General features: G+C 35.8%; 2 protein-coding genes across 3 annotated transcripts; one reads left to right on the top strand and one right to left on the bottom strand.

The window, feature by feature from the left end:
- Window positions 1-132: 132 nt before the first annotated feature.
- On the top strand, window positions 133-12,362 carry LOC116290601 (glomulin). Of its 2 annotated transcripts, none has more exons than XM_031697667.1 (20): window positions 133-198; window positions 272-382; window positions 1,231-1,338; window positions 2,717-2,816; window positions 3,435-3,643; window positions 4,170-4,225; window positions 4,601-4,733; window positions 4,867-5,020; window positions 5,931-6,012; window positions 6,328-6,381; window positions 6,647-6,677; window positions 6,799-6,888; window positions 7,468-7,509; window positions 8,294-8,367; window positions 8,736-8,820; window positions 9,430-9,545; window positions 10,499-10,556; window positions 10,996-11,125; window positions 11,691-11,779; window positions 12,124-12,362. In XM_031697667.1, the coding sequence occupies exons 1-20, from the start codon at window positions 139-141 to the stop codon at window positions 12,208-12,210; spliced, it is 1,869 nt and encodes a 622-aa protein (XP_031553527.1). In that variant the 5' UTR covers window positions 133-138; the 3' UTR covers window positions 12,211-12,362. The 2 variants fall into 2 exon arrangements, with proteins under 2 accessions (XP_031553527.1, XP_031553528.1); XM_031697668.1 differs by having other exon boundaries at window positions 11,694-11,779.
- LOC148910707 (unhealthy ribosome biogenesis protein 2 homolog) lies at window positions 11,786-15,781 on the bottom strand. Its single transcript, XM_089031264.1, has 5 exons — window positions 15,242-15,781; window positions 14,992-15,167; window positions 14,563-14,605; window positions 13,992-14,060; window positions 11,786-12,926 (listed from the first exon to the last, which is right to left on the bottom strand). The coding sequence occupies exons 2-5, from the start codon at window positions 15,081-15,083 to the stop codon at window positions 12,771-12,773; spliced, it is 360 nt and encodes a 119-aa protein (XP_088887390.1). The 5' UTR covers window positions 15,084-15,167; window positions 15,242-15,781; the 3' UTR covers window positions 11,786-12,770.
- Between the last annotated feature and the right edge of the window lie 282 nt (window positions 15,782-16,063).

A 16,063-nucleotide genomic window follows, 5' to 3' on the forward strand; every position in this document is an offset into this window, starting at 1 on the left:
TGTGAGCAGATGGACCAGGAAATGCGACACAGACACGACTGGCATATTTTGATATTTAAAACGGGCTTCCTGTGGCGTTATAACAACGGAAAAGACACTAGTTCGTTCCCAGATCTCACGGCCAATATGGCGGACGAGATGGAGGAAGTCATGGAAAACCAAGTAATTAAAGATTTACGCCGTTCATTCGCAAATTTCGTAAGTATTTTAGGCATTTTACTTTTGAATAATTTCCTAAGGTAGTAAACTAATTGGTTTCGGCTCGACACAGAGAGAAGACAATAATGAAGGCTGCCATGTCGTGATTGCTGTTCAAAGGTGTTTGGAGGTCAGAAACATTTTAAAGACCTTGACAGCCGTCTTGTTGGAACAGGAAAACAAAGTAAGCAGACGCTAAAAGTAATCTTACATTGAAGTAGTTGCTGGTTAGAGTGAGACAAATACTAGAAAAATGCCAAGTTGCAGTACGAGACATGAACCAATTTGATGACAGAAATTACTAGCTAGTACAGACTTGTACAGATGCATGGGGGGTGTGTGGGGTAGGGTAGGGGTGGGGAGGTGGGGGGATGGACTTAATCACTAGCCCCCCAGCCCCTTGAGTTCTTAAAAATTAAAGTTTAAAGAGTAATCAAAATATCTATTGTTTTTCATGATCACAGCCACACACCCCCCCCCCCCCCCCAACATAATATTAAATAAATAATAATGTAATATTAAATTCCCATTTTTAAGAGGTCATGTGACTTTATCTTATATGGATAATTGTTTTTGTTTGAGCCTCATATTTAAGCATCTCTTAGCTAAACTTATTTGGTTAATAAATTAAAGAAACAATACTCAAGGCAATCTCACAGGGTCTGGAAGGAGTTCCGGAACCCAAATAATGCATGATTTTTCCTGAAATCCCATGTTCTGCAAAAAATTAAAAAACAGAAGGAAAAATCAAATTGAAAATAAATATTAGAAAAATTTTAAAGCAAAACCCTACATCCCAGACATTGAATACGGCAATGACCAAGTCACTTCTGATGCTAATATCCGGAATCATGTAAGATTCTTTCTAGTTTCCTTAGACCCACATTGTATTTTATCTGTTTCCCAGCTGTGGCAATTAATTACCTTTCAATACCCTGATCACAGTGAAACTGAATAGGTAAACTAACTCTTGTAAAAATACCACTGACAATTTTATTAACTTGCAAATATTTGTACTGTATCATATGCTAGGACATATTAGAGTTCATTGGATGGGAATTGATTGGCGTACTTGTTCAACAAGAAGACTTCCAAGTAGCAAATGATTACTACAGTGATTTACTAGAGGCTATAGCAGAGGTGGGTTAATAGATCAAATTATTAAAACTTTATTGCAGATATATATTGCACATTAGTATCATTACCCAGCTAAGTATGAAAAATTGTGCAAGATGATTGGTCAAGAAGTATGTGCTATTTCTTAGTAATCGCCTACAGGTGGATACGTGCTGCAGGATTGAGCGTGCACTGTTTGTTGATTTGTGCCACTTTCAAAATACAAAATCAATATAAAGGTTACAATTCACCTTTTCAGCGCTAGCTTGGATTGTGTTACGGTCACCAAAAAGTACGGACATCGTTCTTGGATTCCCATACAAATTCACTGACTTTAAAGAGAAAATTTAGGTAGATTTCTTTAGTTAGCTATCTTGACAGCAGTTAGAAAAGCTTCAATCAAGCTAGAAAAATGATTATTTACTTGTATTTAGAGAACTAACTAAACATTAACCAAGTAAATAGTTCGTTTAGAGTCAGTACATTTGTACGGAAATTTGAGAACAATGTCCTATTGATGAATGAACTATTTGGTGACCGTAACACAATCTAAAACAATTTATACCCCAGGATGGCTAGCGCCAAAAAGGTGAATTATTAATAAACCAATGTTGCCCATTTTCTTTTAAATAATCACCTGTATAATGGTATGTCTAAGACAATTATTATTCACTGAATATTTGCCTCACTGCTTGAAGACTTGCAGCTCAGTAAATATTTAAAAATTATTCGCCAAAGGCAAAGTGATAATTGGTAAAAAATTTACTGAGAGTCTTCGAGCAGTACAATTTCTCCAGCTGAATGTAGGCTAACAATATTTGCCAAAGGCGAAGTGATTATTGGTGAAAATTTACTGAGAGTCTTTGAGTTGTATAATTTCTCCTGCTGATATGCAGGCTAACAATATTTGCCATAGGCGAAGTCATTGTTGGCAAATATTTACCAAGAGTCTTCAAGGGGCTCGATAAATATTTGGTGAATGTAATCTTATAATCAATGGTCACTCAATTAACTAATCACAGCGTGTGGAATCTGTGGCACAGTGGTTTACCGTTTGCCTCTCACCACTGTGGTCCTGGTTCGGGCCCCGCACATATGTTGAGTTTGTTTGATGTGTTGTTCTCTCCTTTGCCACAAGCGGGTTTTTTCCAGATTCTCTGGTTTCCTCCCTCCGTAAAAAGCACACGAGTTGTCAGTGTCGTAACATTATAAATATAGAATGTAGTGGTAGTGCGTGGAGGGAACCTCAGTGAAGAGCATTGTATGGGGAGTGATGGATGTAAAATGTAAGATTTTTTTTAAGTTTTTTATATTCACATCTAAAATTGTACTTCTCACCAACTTTGCCTTTAAGAAATAATTGTTAACTATTAATAGAATGTGTATGGATTTTATTTTCCAGAACTGTAGCCCTAAGGAGGTGTGTTTGGGAATTGTTGAACAAATGGACTCCAATTTAAATTCAGAAGTATTTTTAACTTTACTGGCTCCATTACAAAAAGGTATGTTCTGGATGAATTATTTGTATCAGGTGCAGCCACAGGCAGCCCAAGCAATGTATCTGTGCTGTCTTATGCGGAAAAAATCATAAAATTAAAAAATTGACTTACTGCAGTACCTTGATCTCATGTTGTTCTTGATGCTTTTTAACTTCTTCTTGGGCTGTTTGGGCTTTTAGCTGTTTTTTTTTCTTCTCATTTCCCCCCTCCCCATCCCCTCCCCTACCTAAGGAGCAGGCGCAGGAGCAGGCGTAGCTGAGTTGGTTAGTGCGTGACCTTCAGAGCTCGAGGTCCATTGTTCGATCCTTAGGATCTCCACATCTGTTTCGACTTCTCTCTAATCCGTGTAGCTTCAGCTTTGAATACTCTTAAAACAGAGCACTGATGGAGAGAGGGGGTAAAGTGCGCACCTCCGGCTTCCATTGATAGCAGTTGAATTTCAACTGAAGGAACTAGTAGACCAACATTAAATATACAGTAGATACTTTACTTTAAAAATAGGTAATCTAAAGACTGGCGACTAGATTTTCTACCATCTCCTTTAGGTAGCGGAGGGAGAAAATGAGAAAACCTAGTTCACAATATTCTTAATTTTTCATTGATCTTCATTATTCTTCTAAGTTTTTCAGAGAATGAAAGGAAGAAAGTCAAAGTTCTTCAAGATGGCTATTCCAAGGATTCTACATCACATAGCTATGATACATTCACCTGTCAATGAACAGAGTGAATCAAGTATGAGAGAAAACAAAACTGACTTATCATCAACTCTAGACAGAGTTCTCATGCTCCTAGGATGTCTTGTTAATGATGCAAAGACTGGAGCATGCAAGGTATGTTGTATTTAACTTGCAGACCTCTGTATCATCTTGTATACTATTGAATGTCCTATTTCAAAAAACATTGTTGGTCGGAGGTCTAAAATCTAAAGGCCAAGTAGCGCGCTGTAATTTGTAATAATATATTCCCTGCCAGACAACATAGTTCCCTTTTAGATAGGAATATAAGGCATGGCCTTTGAAATAGAAATGTCATTCATTTTAGCCAGAAAGCATAAAAGCAAACTTTTAGTTTTAGTTTCAGATTCACTCATCATTTCAGATCTCAAACTGACAATGGTTTTTGAAATAGGTGTATAGCTACCCAGCATACATGTTCGTACCTAACAACTAAAAAAAGTTTGCACACACACAGTAGTATCATATTTCATTGATACATATCATTCTAAAACCACAAGTCTAGAAACCTTAATTCGCATGCACTATGTGCAACCATTATCAGAGTATAAAAAAATATTTGTTATAGTCTATTAATTGTTTTAGGTTAATAATTATTTAATATTCAATATCTCAATTTTAGCCAAATAATAAAGATGATCCAGAGTTGAAAGCACAAAACTGGGAGCTGGAGAAATGGTAATGGCATTTAAAATTAACTTACATTTTTAATTCCTTAAGGGAGAAATGGGAGAAGAATGGGACCAATTCCTTGTCAGAGGGGAAAATATTATAGAGGTTTTGCACCATCATGTGCCGGTGCCATAACCCAGCTTGGACTGCCTGTGGTTAGATGGCAGAACAATAAAATCCCTTTGCTCTCGGGAATTAAATTCTTTCTCATGTAAATCGATTGTATTGTTCATGCCATCTAACACGGCTGCCGTCACATGATGGTGCAAAACCTCTATTAAAATAATATGATTACAGCTGTGATGTGAGGAGCAAGCATGATATGAATTCAGGTTAAATTTAATTAGGAGTTTTAATTTTGATTTTCTTGGAATATTTTAGTTTAACTAGAATGCTAGAGACACTAGCATTTGAAAACCTTAGCATGGCTAAAAGTTCTGACTCAGTGGACAACAAAGAAGATTATGAATTAACATCAACAGAATCGTACAGAGATCAGGCACAAAGGATATTGGTAAGGACAAGACCTATACATTTTATTGATACCCTGAAACAACTTCTGAGTGATCAAAATGGGGGCGTCCAGGCTAACATTCCTTTGAAGAAGGAGGAAATTTAATGAATTTTATTGATGATCTGTATTGCAGAGCTTGTTACAAGATTTACAGAGCCAAGTTTACCTGTTAGAGTATGCTTCTGTGAATTTAGAATGCTACACTAAGAAACAAACACCTACTGTAAAACCAAATGATGTTTGTGCAGATGAGCAAGGAAATGAGAATGAAGATGACGATGAAAAAGGTTGGTGAAGATGTAGTCAAGCATGATGGTCAAATGTGGATTATTGGAAAATAATTTGGTTGAGAAATTGAAATTATATTAAAGACCCATTGCCACTTACCGTGATGCACCGCGGTCACATCTATGAATTTCGTGGTCCATGAAATTCAATGATTCATATATTGAATAATAACTTCATATTAAATCCTTTTCCGACATAGCACTAAGGCACAAAAATGATTCTTTTACATTATTTTATGGCCTTAGGGACTATCTAAGAGTTTATTCAAAAGGTTGGAATTGTTTTTTCAGTGGTGACACGATTCAAAATGTAAACAAATTGTGATGCATCACGGTAAGTGGCAATGGGTCTTTAAGATAAAAGGAAGAGACAGTAAGAATGGTTATCGTATTGAAAGGACCGATAAGAGGGATCGCAATGAAAATAGAAAAAAGAAAAAGAAAAAAAAGAAAAGCAGGGAGAAGAGATACAAATAGAATGAAGGATTAGGAGCTAGGTAAAAAATATGAAAAATGAGAATGAGCAAAAAATGTGTGGAAAGGGTTGTTAATATCATGGGTATAGGAATGGAAATAAAAGGGAAGAGACAGAAAAACAGGAAGTAAGAAAACGGAAAGAATGACGAGCTAGGAAAAAAAATTAAAGAGAGGTGAAAAGATGGGAAAGGGCTGTAACGTGGGATGGGAATCGTATATAAAAATGAAAGGAAATAAACACTGGAAACAGGATAGAATGAAAAAAGGGGGGAAGGATTAATAAGTAAATGGGAATTAATGATAAGATAAATGAAAGTGTGGAACAGGGATTTGGAACGGAAATTATGAAATGATGAGAAGTAGGAGTTTTATATTGTTAGAGTTTTGCAATATATTTTACGAGCAAGTGCTTTTTTTCTTTTGACTGATTCAGAGCTTCTGTCTCTCCTTGGACTCGGTTGTTATGGATACTTAGTACTGGCAGAAAACGTGGCTCATATTCCACAAGTATTTAGGTTAGAGGTACATCTATTATATATATTATTTACCAACCAAGAGATACGGATAGGGAAAACTTGTGCCCAAGGTCTTTAATATTCTGACCAAGGGCGGCAGAGGTCCAGTCTGAGGGCACAGTTTTCCCCTGTCTAGACTGACTTCATATAAAAATAACTAATTTATTATTACTTCCATTTGCAAGTTGAAACATAGGTGTTAAATTGTCATCAGCAACATTATGAGTTTTTCTATGCAGATATGGTTCTTTGGGATCCATACGTGTACATAATCATCATCATCATGGCCTTACCACTGTTTTTTTTCCTCTACAGCATAAAATATTTATTAAAAATAAACATGGTGTACATAGCATGTCTTTTAGAAAGGTTTGTGAACTTAATTACCTAGACATGGTATGATAATAATGTGTATTAATTTATTCCAGAAATTTCCATCCCCCCTCCCCCCTCCCCCAGAGAGGAATTTTGAATTTCCAAGGTTGTAGGGGGTCTAGAAAAAAATATTCCTGCATGGAGGGAGGGGGTATGGATAATTTCTGTGATAAGCATTTGTTATTAAAATTAAGATCACTTATATTATGTTATATACTATTAATTCTGAATCATGCCATCATTTGATATTAATTTCCAGAACTGAAAATCAAGTCATTTACAAAGGACTGGTAATACAGTGTTGATTGTTTTTTGTTTGTTTTTTGTTTTATTTTAATAAATGATCAATATGATGGAAATGATGAGACTTATATATATGTATAAACTTAACTTGTTCTTTTACACATACAGGAACTCCTTGATTCATTAATACGATACATAGCAGAGGGAACTGTTGAACATAACCTACTGACTTCCCCTGGATTACTGGACATATTTAAGGTACTTGGACTGGCTCAGAGGGTGGAAAAAAATCTTCAAATTTTTGTCAATCCCTAACTGCTATTGGAGTAGTTAAATACTTTTTTCATGGATTTATGTCCATACTTCAGCGCAATGCAAAAAATAAGCCAAAAACTTCGTAAAGTGTGTAGAAGAATATGACATCTGCATGATGGCATTGTTTGTTTCCCAATACCAAGATGCTAAGTTGCAAATTTTCTTTCTTTAGTTTGTATTTCTTCATGAGAAAAGTAAGACAATTGGTGACAATTAACTGAACAAAAGAAAGTGTGCAAGGCATTCTTGTTAGGAGTCAAATGACGCCATCATGCAAACATCATATGATATTATGGGAATATATTATGGTGAAGCACGGGTGAAGTAGTGGTGAGATTGTTAGATTCCTGGACTTGGCATTATATGTGAGTAGAGTTGTTTCATTGTTTCTCTACTAACCTGCACTTAGAGGGCTACTCAATCTGGTACGAGATAAATATCCCAAGACCCCACCCTACCCTACTCCCTAAAGTATAAATTCACATTTTGCCATTATTGAATTAATCATGTTTTCCCCCACAGAGATTAATCAATGTAATGATATATTGTACATCAAAAATACTTGTAAGTATAAGCAATCTACTGTAGATGGAATTATAAACAAATTAGATCGCATTATATTCCACATATTACTACGGATCTCACCAAACTGTGGCGACACGCCAATAATTTGTCTCGCTATCATGCCCAAAGTTGTCTACTGACATGCCTACTTTTGCCACTGTCTCAGATCTAGCACATTGCCAGTAAGGTATTCACTGTAATACATGAAAGATGGAGGGACTTGAATTTAAAATCAAAGTACAAGAGAGATGTGTTGATTTTCCTGGAGAGAAACCAGAGTGGTAAATTTCCAGCGTTTTCGACGATTTCATCAATTATTAGTGAGCGAAACTCATCTGAAAGCGCTTTTCCGGCCAAATTTATTCATCTCCATATGTATAAAATTTATACAATTTTACGCTCGAACGCACTACTGTAACAAAAGTAAGTGTGTCAGTAGACGAATTAGGGTGTGGTAGCGAGACAAATTTTTAACATGTCGCCACAGTTCGGTGAGATCCGTAGTAATATCCTGTTTTATTAACTTCACTTTCACGACTGCTTTTCTATTTCAAATCTGTAGCCTTTTGTTTGTACTTTTTTGAGAATGATATGTACATAGGCACTGCGTGTAAGCTGAGGATGGAAGGAAGGAAGGAAGGGAAGGGAAGAGGAAGGAAGAGAGGGAGAATAAAGGAGAGGTTGGGAGCAAGTTATTGCAGGATGATTAGAATCTACAGGATTTTCAAAGACAAAGTTTTGAGACCTGATTTATGATTTACGTTTTGAAATTCTTTTTTTCCAGAGACAGAGGGCTATGAGGATATTCCAGCAGCTAATATCTAAACTAGATACAAGAGGGTGTTACATGATATCAAGGTACAGTAACATCATTGTTTAAGATCGTTTTTGAAATATGGGACCTGTAATGAGCATGATAATTAGCTCTATATTCATCGCTACCAGTTTATTACTTGACAAAAGTCTCAACTTAATCACGATTAGACTACACTATTAACTGTCAATCAAAATTTTTACATTAATGACAAATTGATGTACTCTTTGAGTGAAGGCATTTAACCAGTGCAATATATATTAGACTAATAATAACGATTTGTTCTCAATCTGTGCATAACAATGAAAACACTCAGAGGTAATTAACTGTAGCTCATTCTAAGCTGCCAATTGATAAAAATTATTTATTTATCATGATGAATATTTAATATTAGGATATTATTTGTTATTAGGTATTTACTTCTTGATTGTACTCATGCGGGGGTGGCTGGATTGTTAATACATAACATCAAAGAAGAAGTCCATAAGAATCTATATGTAAGTTTGAATTTTGCAGTAAATAGATATCACATCAACTACACAGCAAACCTCTGCAAAGGGAGATAACTAAGCAAGCAAAGAGCATTTTAAAAGGCTGTGCACTGTACCCTTAATCATATATATATTCAATGCATATCTTGATATATTATATTAGGAGACTTCATAATCACCAAGTCTAGTAACTGCAATTCTTGATATTCTGAGAAGTCACTACATTTCAACGGCTTGCAGTGAAATTGCTTTTTTGCTGCTGTCAATCAAATCTAATCAGTCGGCACATTTTTTTTTTTTTTGACTGGCGGCAGTGGCATTCCAACGAGCAGCACACATCTACAGTACCGAGTTCACAGAATGTTGAGAATTGCTTGTTAATCATCATTAATATTTCTTATTAGTAATAAATTTTTTTTTCATGGAAAAAATTATGTGTAGTTCCAAAAATTATCCATACCCCCCTCACGGAGGAATTTTTTAAAGACATCCCCCTACTCTTCGGAAATTCCAAATTCCTCTGTGGGGTGGGTATGGATGATTTCTGGAACTACACAATGTCCAAATTTGTTGTTAAAATTGCCATATTGATTTTATCTTTATGTTATCTTTTAGTCCCAAGATTATGACATGTGGTTCAGAGGCAAGCAACTGGTAAGCCTCTTGTTGCAAGTGTGCAAGCTACCCAAAGGAGTAGGAAGAGAGAGAGATCTCATACCAGAAACAGAAAGGTATAAATAAATATTAATACTGAACACTTCCCTTAACACTTCCCTTCCCTAAGCAACTTAAGGTGGCTGCCTACTTTTGAACGTTCGATTTGAGCCCACGATGTGCGCGCGCTCAAAAACCGCTGAAAGATTTACAAGATTTTATTGAAGAGCCATACGCGTTTTGAGCTTCAACAGGGCAAAACCCTCAAATTTTGCACGGGACTCTATGTTTTTTGATAGCTCATTCGAAAAAACTCCTAAAAATCAAGGTTATATCAACATTTTAGGAAAAGTTTAAATCAGGAACACGTGAAAAAATAGATTTTTGTAGGGATTTTTGTTCGACTTTATGAGATTTTTTAAGAGCACCGAAGCTACAAAATATGACAAATCAATGTATCTCTCTGTCTTTTTGTCGAAAATATCCATGTATTATTGTAGAAGGATTGACTAGCCTTCGTTCGTGCAATCATATAGTCTGCAAATAACTATTATCTTATGAATCTTAATTTTTTTTCTAATCACTTCCGGTGGCAGAATTTTTACTCCAAAAGCTCGTGCGTAGGCTCCCATTAAATGCTGATTATCTCAAAAACAAGCTCGGGACACCCTATTTTTCTTTCCAGATTTGGAATCAGCATTAAATTTCAATTCGGAAAATCGAAGTTTTAAGAAAAGCTTAAATCAATTTCCAAAAGTAGGCAGTCACCTTAAGCCATGCAAGATTATCTGTAGATGGCAAGAACAATATTATAGATTATATATGTCGTGGTGCAATGTTTTTCAATTACAGACCATGTATTATTCCCAGGATCACTTATTATAGAGAATAGGATCCATTGGCATCAAAACCCCTTACATCACGAAAGCAAGCAACCTGCTTCTTTGACAAGTCACTGTAGTTTAGTACATGTTATTTACTCCATAACATTAAGCAAATTTTAAGACTATTTTATGTGTACCTTTTTTAGAGTAATGGGTGCTCTCAATTGTCTTCGATACATACTGCTTAGTGACCATGATGACAAGGTAATTTAACTGTTTTCCCATAATTTTCAGACCATGTGTGATTCCCTAGTATATTATTTCTTTGTTTAACGGTATACAACTCAAACAAAGAATCTTATTTTAAGATGAATGACACAAGGTATGAAATGGGCCAAACATTACTACTAAGTGAACTTGGTCCATTTCTGACAATGTGTCATTGGTTCATTACTGACTGCTTCATTGGTTTGAGTTTCATCCCTTTGTCATGCGTGAATAGACAAAAGAATATCCATGGATACAAATGAAACAAACTAAGAATCTTATTATCTAGCAAAGGACTATATAGAGAGGGTCTAATGTAGAGAATGGCTACAAAGGTAGCCATTTGTATTATAAAATATAGAAAATATACTAACAGTAAATTTACATTAGAGTATTTGATTATGAAAAATAACTATCAGTTGTTGGTATCTTATAGACGACATTGTGGAAGAACTACTCTCTGTTTGAAAAAGAATTTCTACTGCCTTTGAGAGAAGCTGTCAAAGTCACAAAATTAAATTATCTTTCCATGCAGAACAAAAACACAGAAGAAAAGAAACAACCAGGTAGGTATTGGTGATCATTCAAAAGCAAAATATTATTTTTAGAAATTTGCAGCTTTTAATTATTATTAGCTGGAATGCTAGAGGAAATATAGCTGTTAGCTACACAGAATATTAGAAGTAAAGTGGCTTAGCAGTGAGCACTCACCTCCTACTAATGTCACCCTGGTTTTTTCACTGATATTCACTAAGTACTATGTTACTGGCCCTATTACCTATAGACCCCTTGCACTGAGTCCTGAGAGGAAATCGGTCATGGGGGTGGGGTGGGGGGACGACGACCCATCTTATGCAAAAAATATCCATTGCTTTGTCCCCCAGAACAAATCCTCTCGGGACGCAGTGCAAGGGGTCTATTGAATAGGTGTATACCCATACCTAATAGGGAATAATTATCTTAAAAAGCCAATTTCACAACAAGCAATTGAAATGTCTGAGTTGATCAGAATGTCGAAAATTGCACTAATGACAAATGATACAATGTCAACAGTTCTAGATGATAAAATTTTACTGTAGTGTGTCATTATTCAAACAATTTGCTTAGCAAAGTATTTAATATTTGATTTAGTAGATAAAGAGAAAGAAGAGATAGAATTCAAAGTGACCACACCTGATGGCACACCGATAGATGAAATGTCAAGAGAAGATCAAAACCAGGTGATACCACATGCAAAAGCCTATGTTCGATTTTTTATTTTGACGTGTAATTTAATGTTTTGTTTTAGTACAGAGTTATTCTATAATATTGCTTGGTATACACCAAATCGAAATATGGTGACCAATTTGAATAACTATTGTTCTGCACTGACAAGCAACGGACTAGCCATGGTTCAACTGTAAACATAAAGCCTTTTCATATGTATGACAAGCTTAAGTCAGTCGCTAGTCAGTGCAGAACAATAGTTATTGAAAATAGTCACCATATTTCGATTCGGTGTATAAATCTTTTTTTCATCATTCTTTTATTATCATTTCTTCTTATTTTTAGTTTCTTTTCTTAGGTTTTGCAGTCAGGCCTGTATGCCTTAGAGACGATGGAATGCATCCTTGCACACATCACAGAAATTGTAAATTCAAAAACTAGATAACATCTTAAAATTTTAATAATAAATTATTATATTAATTTATAGCTAGAGTTTTGTAAACATGACTTATACTAATTTGTCTTTCTGAAGCCGAATGAAAGACTCTGGTAAATAAACTCATGGAGCTTATGACAAATAGACCTTTCTCAAATTTTGTCAATACATGTAGTGCTGTGTTCATTGATTACAGACTCATTTGCTCAGGTTTAGCCTCAAATCAGTGCAGTCTAAATATTCATAAATACCAACGGTAAAGATGGCCATAAGTATCTTTTGGCCATAAGTATCTTGGCCAAGTGTCTGCTGCCCAATTTGAGTGCTTTCATGAGCAGACAACTATTTTTTCAACAAAACCATTGAATCCCTTGGAACCAATGAAAAATAATTATACAGTCAAATTTCAAAAAAAAAAAAAAAGGGTGAAGTTATACTTGCATGTAAGCAACCCATGCAAGTTGCAGCATGCAACATGCAGGAAAACCTTCAACATCCTTCTTTTAAAAAATAACTATAATTTAATATATACACTGTTTAATAATGTTTATGTAGAACAATTGTCTGACCTATACTTTTCCCTTGAATTTATGAAATTTGTTATAATCATTGTTGAGGGAATGAAAGAGTTCCCGAGATCCTTTGTCCAGCACAGCATGTAAAAGAGCCATTTCATGTTCACCACACATGTCCAGGAGGCAGTAAACACCAGGTACCAGTGCTTGCTGGAAAATAGCAAAAACACATTAAGCCAATATTAAATAGTATCGCGACCCTCCTATAAGTTTGATTGAGAGAGAGCCACCAATATAGACCCGTATTGTCGGCTCAAAATTACTGTGCGTGATTGGCTCATGAGATTTGATTGACGGCGAAAACAGCACTTTTTGGTATCTCAGTCTGGTTTGTGAATGCAACGGTTCACATTGGAATCTCAACATCGATGGCAGAAAATTTATTTTTTACATGTTTTATGATCCTTTTTTTACTACTTTGATCTTCATAACTTATTTCCTGACTTGTAATACACAAGGATAAGAACATGATATGCTGTGTCCTACGCTTTCTGCTACAGGTGAGTGAAAAACAATGCCAAATATTTGTTTTCATTCAAACTAAACTTTTGAAGAAAACTCGACTTTTAATAGTTATTTCATGACAAAAATAGTTGTAAAATCATATAAATTCTCTTATTAACTATTTGTTTTACAAAGTAGAGTTATGAAGTTAATTCTAGTGTTAAAAGTACAATCAAAACAGGTAAAACTTACGAAAAATCTTTTTTGCGAAAACTTCAAAAATGTGCTTGGCAATTTTCCAGAAACCGTTGCTAGGGTCACCACTGTTAGGTAGTGAGAATTTCAAACGAATCAGGCTTTTTTATCGCTTTTTTCTTCATTTTAAGATTTAAGAATAGGAGGATCGCGATACAAAACTTATTGCGATTTTGAGCCGACAATACGGGTTTATATTGGCGGCGTTGGGAGAAAATATATTCCGTATTGGCCGTAGTTGCTTCGGAATATATTTTCTCCCAACTAGCCGCCAATATAAACCTGTATTGTCGCCTCAAAATCGCAATAAGTTATAATTATATTTATTTTAATTCTATTGATTAACAATTTAATCTTCAAGCATGAAACCAGGCTAGGTATATGGATGGTAAAACAAAGCTTAAACCAAATGAAAAAGGTTTAGTTATTAGCTGACAGCTCTTTAATTTTAACACTTTATACACTTTTTAACACTTTCAGAACACTTTTCTCCACATTGGCCTTTCAAGTACTCACCTTGACATGTGCTTGAAGAGAGACTTGCTGTATTTGTTGGATGTAATCTGTAATCATGTATGGTGCATACTAAAACATGAAACAAATGAAAACTCAATTATTATAATACTAAAGGTCCATTTATTTTTCCTTTTTTGGGGAGTTGAGACCATTGCCAGGGTCATAAAAGAATAAAATGGCCACACAAAAAATGACATCACAAATTTTTTCTTGTGAATAGAGGTTTTGCACCATAATGTGCCAGCACCATAATCCAGCTTGGACTGCCTGTGGTTAGATGGCAGAAAAAATGAAATCCCTGTGCTCTCGGGAATTGAATTATTTCTCATGTAAAATGATCGTATTGTTCCTGCCATCTAACATGGCTACTGTCATGTGAGAGTGCAAAACCTCTATAGACCTAGAGTAGGGCACACATTTTACATCTATGATGGGGGAAGGGGGGGGGGGGGGGGGGGGAGGGTATTGGTCAATTTTTAACTTTAATTAATTTGTAATCTTAAAACTTCTGCTATCCCATCCCTGTGTTTAAGTTCCATGTTACCATCACAATATCATTGTATGTACGTACCTTAGAAAGTGTAGTTTTGTGCGTTGCTATTTCCTGGTACAATCTGCAAGAAAACAAATGACTTTGATAATGTTGATGGTAGTACATCATGATGATGGTTATATTATGATCATGGTGATTGTGATGAGTAGTATAGGGAATGGGGGTTCCAGCGCAATCTCAACACGGGCAAGACCCGTGTCAAAAATCCACCTACGGACAATCCCCACTCCAAGTGTGGTTGGGGGCAACAGCGCAAATATGTTAGTCTATATATGGAGTGCGAAGATTGTAAAGAGTTTGTTTATGATTTCTGTGTAAAGTGCTTGAAACCCAAGTTTGTACCTACTAAACCAAATAAGTATATTTGTTGTGGTAAGAAAATGCAAATAGAAGACGACACGTCAGCGCAGTGTTACGAATGTGGTAAGAATATTCGTAATGCCGTACCTTGTGCTACCAGGGAACAATATTATTCCAACGGAGGTCGTAAGAAGACGCCATACAAAAGAATAAAATACTTTAGGGACTGGATGAGTCATATCCAAGGTTATCGACCGGTATATTTAGACAACGAAGTAAAGAAGAAAATCATAGACCACTTAGAAGAGCCAACCCCACAAAGTCTACGAAAGACATTGAAAAAATTAAAACTAGGGAAATATTACAAAGCTATTCCCTATCTTTTGTCTGAAATTACCGGTAGGCGTATTCCTCATGTCCCAGATATGCAAAGGGCCGAGTGGTTATTCTGTCGGCTGGATAAGGATATTCCTTATTACCCTGACGTAATCTATGAAATATTTTACAAAATTGACCCCAACCACCCCCTGTTAGGATGGATTCCAAGAAGATAGTGGACGATTACGTCATATGTTTTCAGCCAATCAAAACCTTCACAATTTTCCTTCACATTTGTGAAAACGTTTCACATTTGTGAAATAGATTTGTGAAACTAATCTGCATATTTTCTAGACTGACGTTCAATATGCAAATAGAATCCTGTCTTGCTTTTTTCAAAGCAGATGTTTACTGAGCAAGCTTTCTTTGAAGCTCTTCTTTTGCCTCCTGGTAGATCTTTTTGCGAGATTCCTCGGAAAGATCTCTTACGACTGTTTTTTTATTCCTTATGTCCGTCTTTAATTTCTCGTACTTTTCCTCTTCGGCTAAGATAAGCGAGAATTCTACGTCGTCTATCTTTCTGTCACGCAAAGCCTTTGAGACAAGGTCAGTGATCGTATTTACTTTAGCCCTTGACAGAGCTATTGTCGTGTCATGCTTGGATATTTTGCTTGACAACTGTTTCATGATGCCCGTAGCAACAGCCGAGATAATACCACAGGCTGCCCCAACGCCGGCCAAAGGAACTCCAACGATTATTCCGGGTCCAGTAAGCGAAGTAGCAACGCCGGAGCCCGTTAACACAACAGATATGGACCCTGAAGTTATCGAAATCTTATGTAGCGTACTCCGGGCTCTGACGTATTTCTTCCTAACTTTTTCGTAGTGTTTTGCCTGCCCT

This window comes from Actinia tenebrosa, unplaced genomic scaffold (genome assembly GCF_029948245.1).
Source record: "Actinia tenebrosa isolate PJP-AT-01 unplaced genomic scaffold, QUT_ActTen_1.0 PGA_scaffold16__25_contigs__length_10494907, whole genome shotgun sequence".
Lineage (NCBI taxonomy): Eukaryota > Metazoa > Cnidaria > Anthozoa > Actiniaria > Actiniidae > Actinia > Actinia tenebrosa.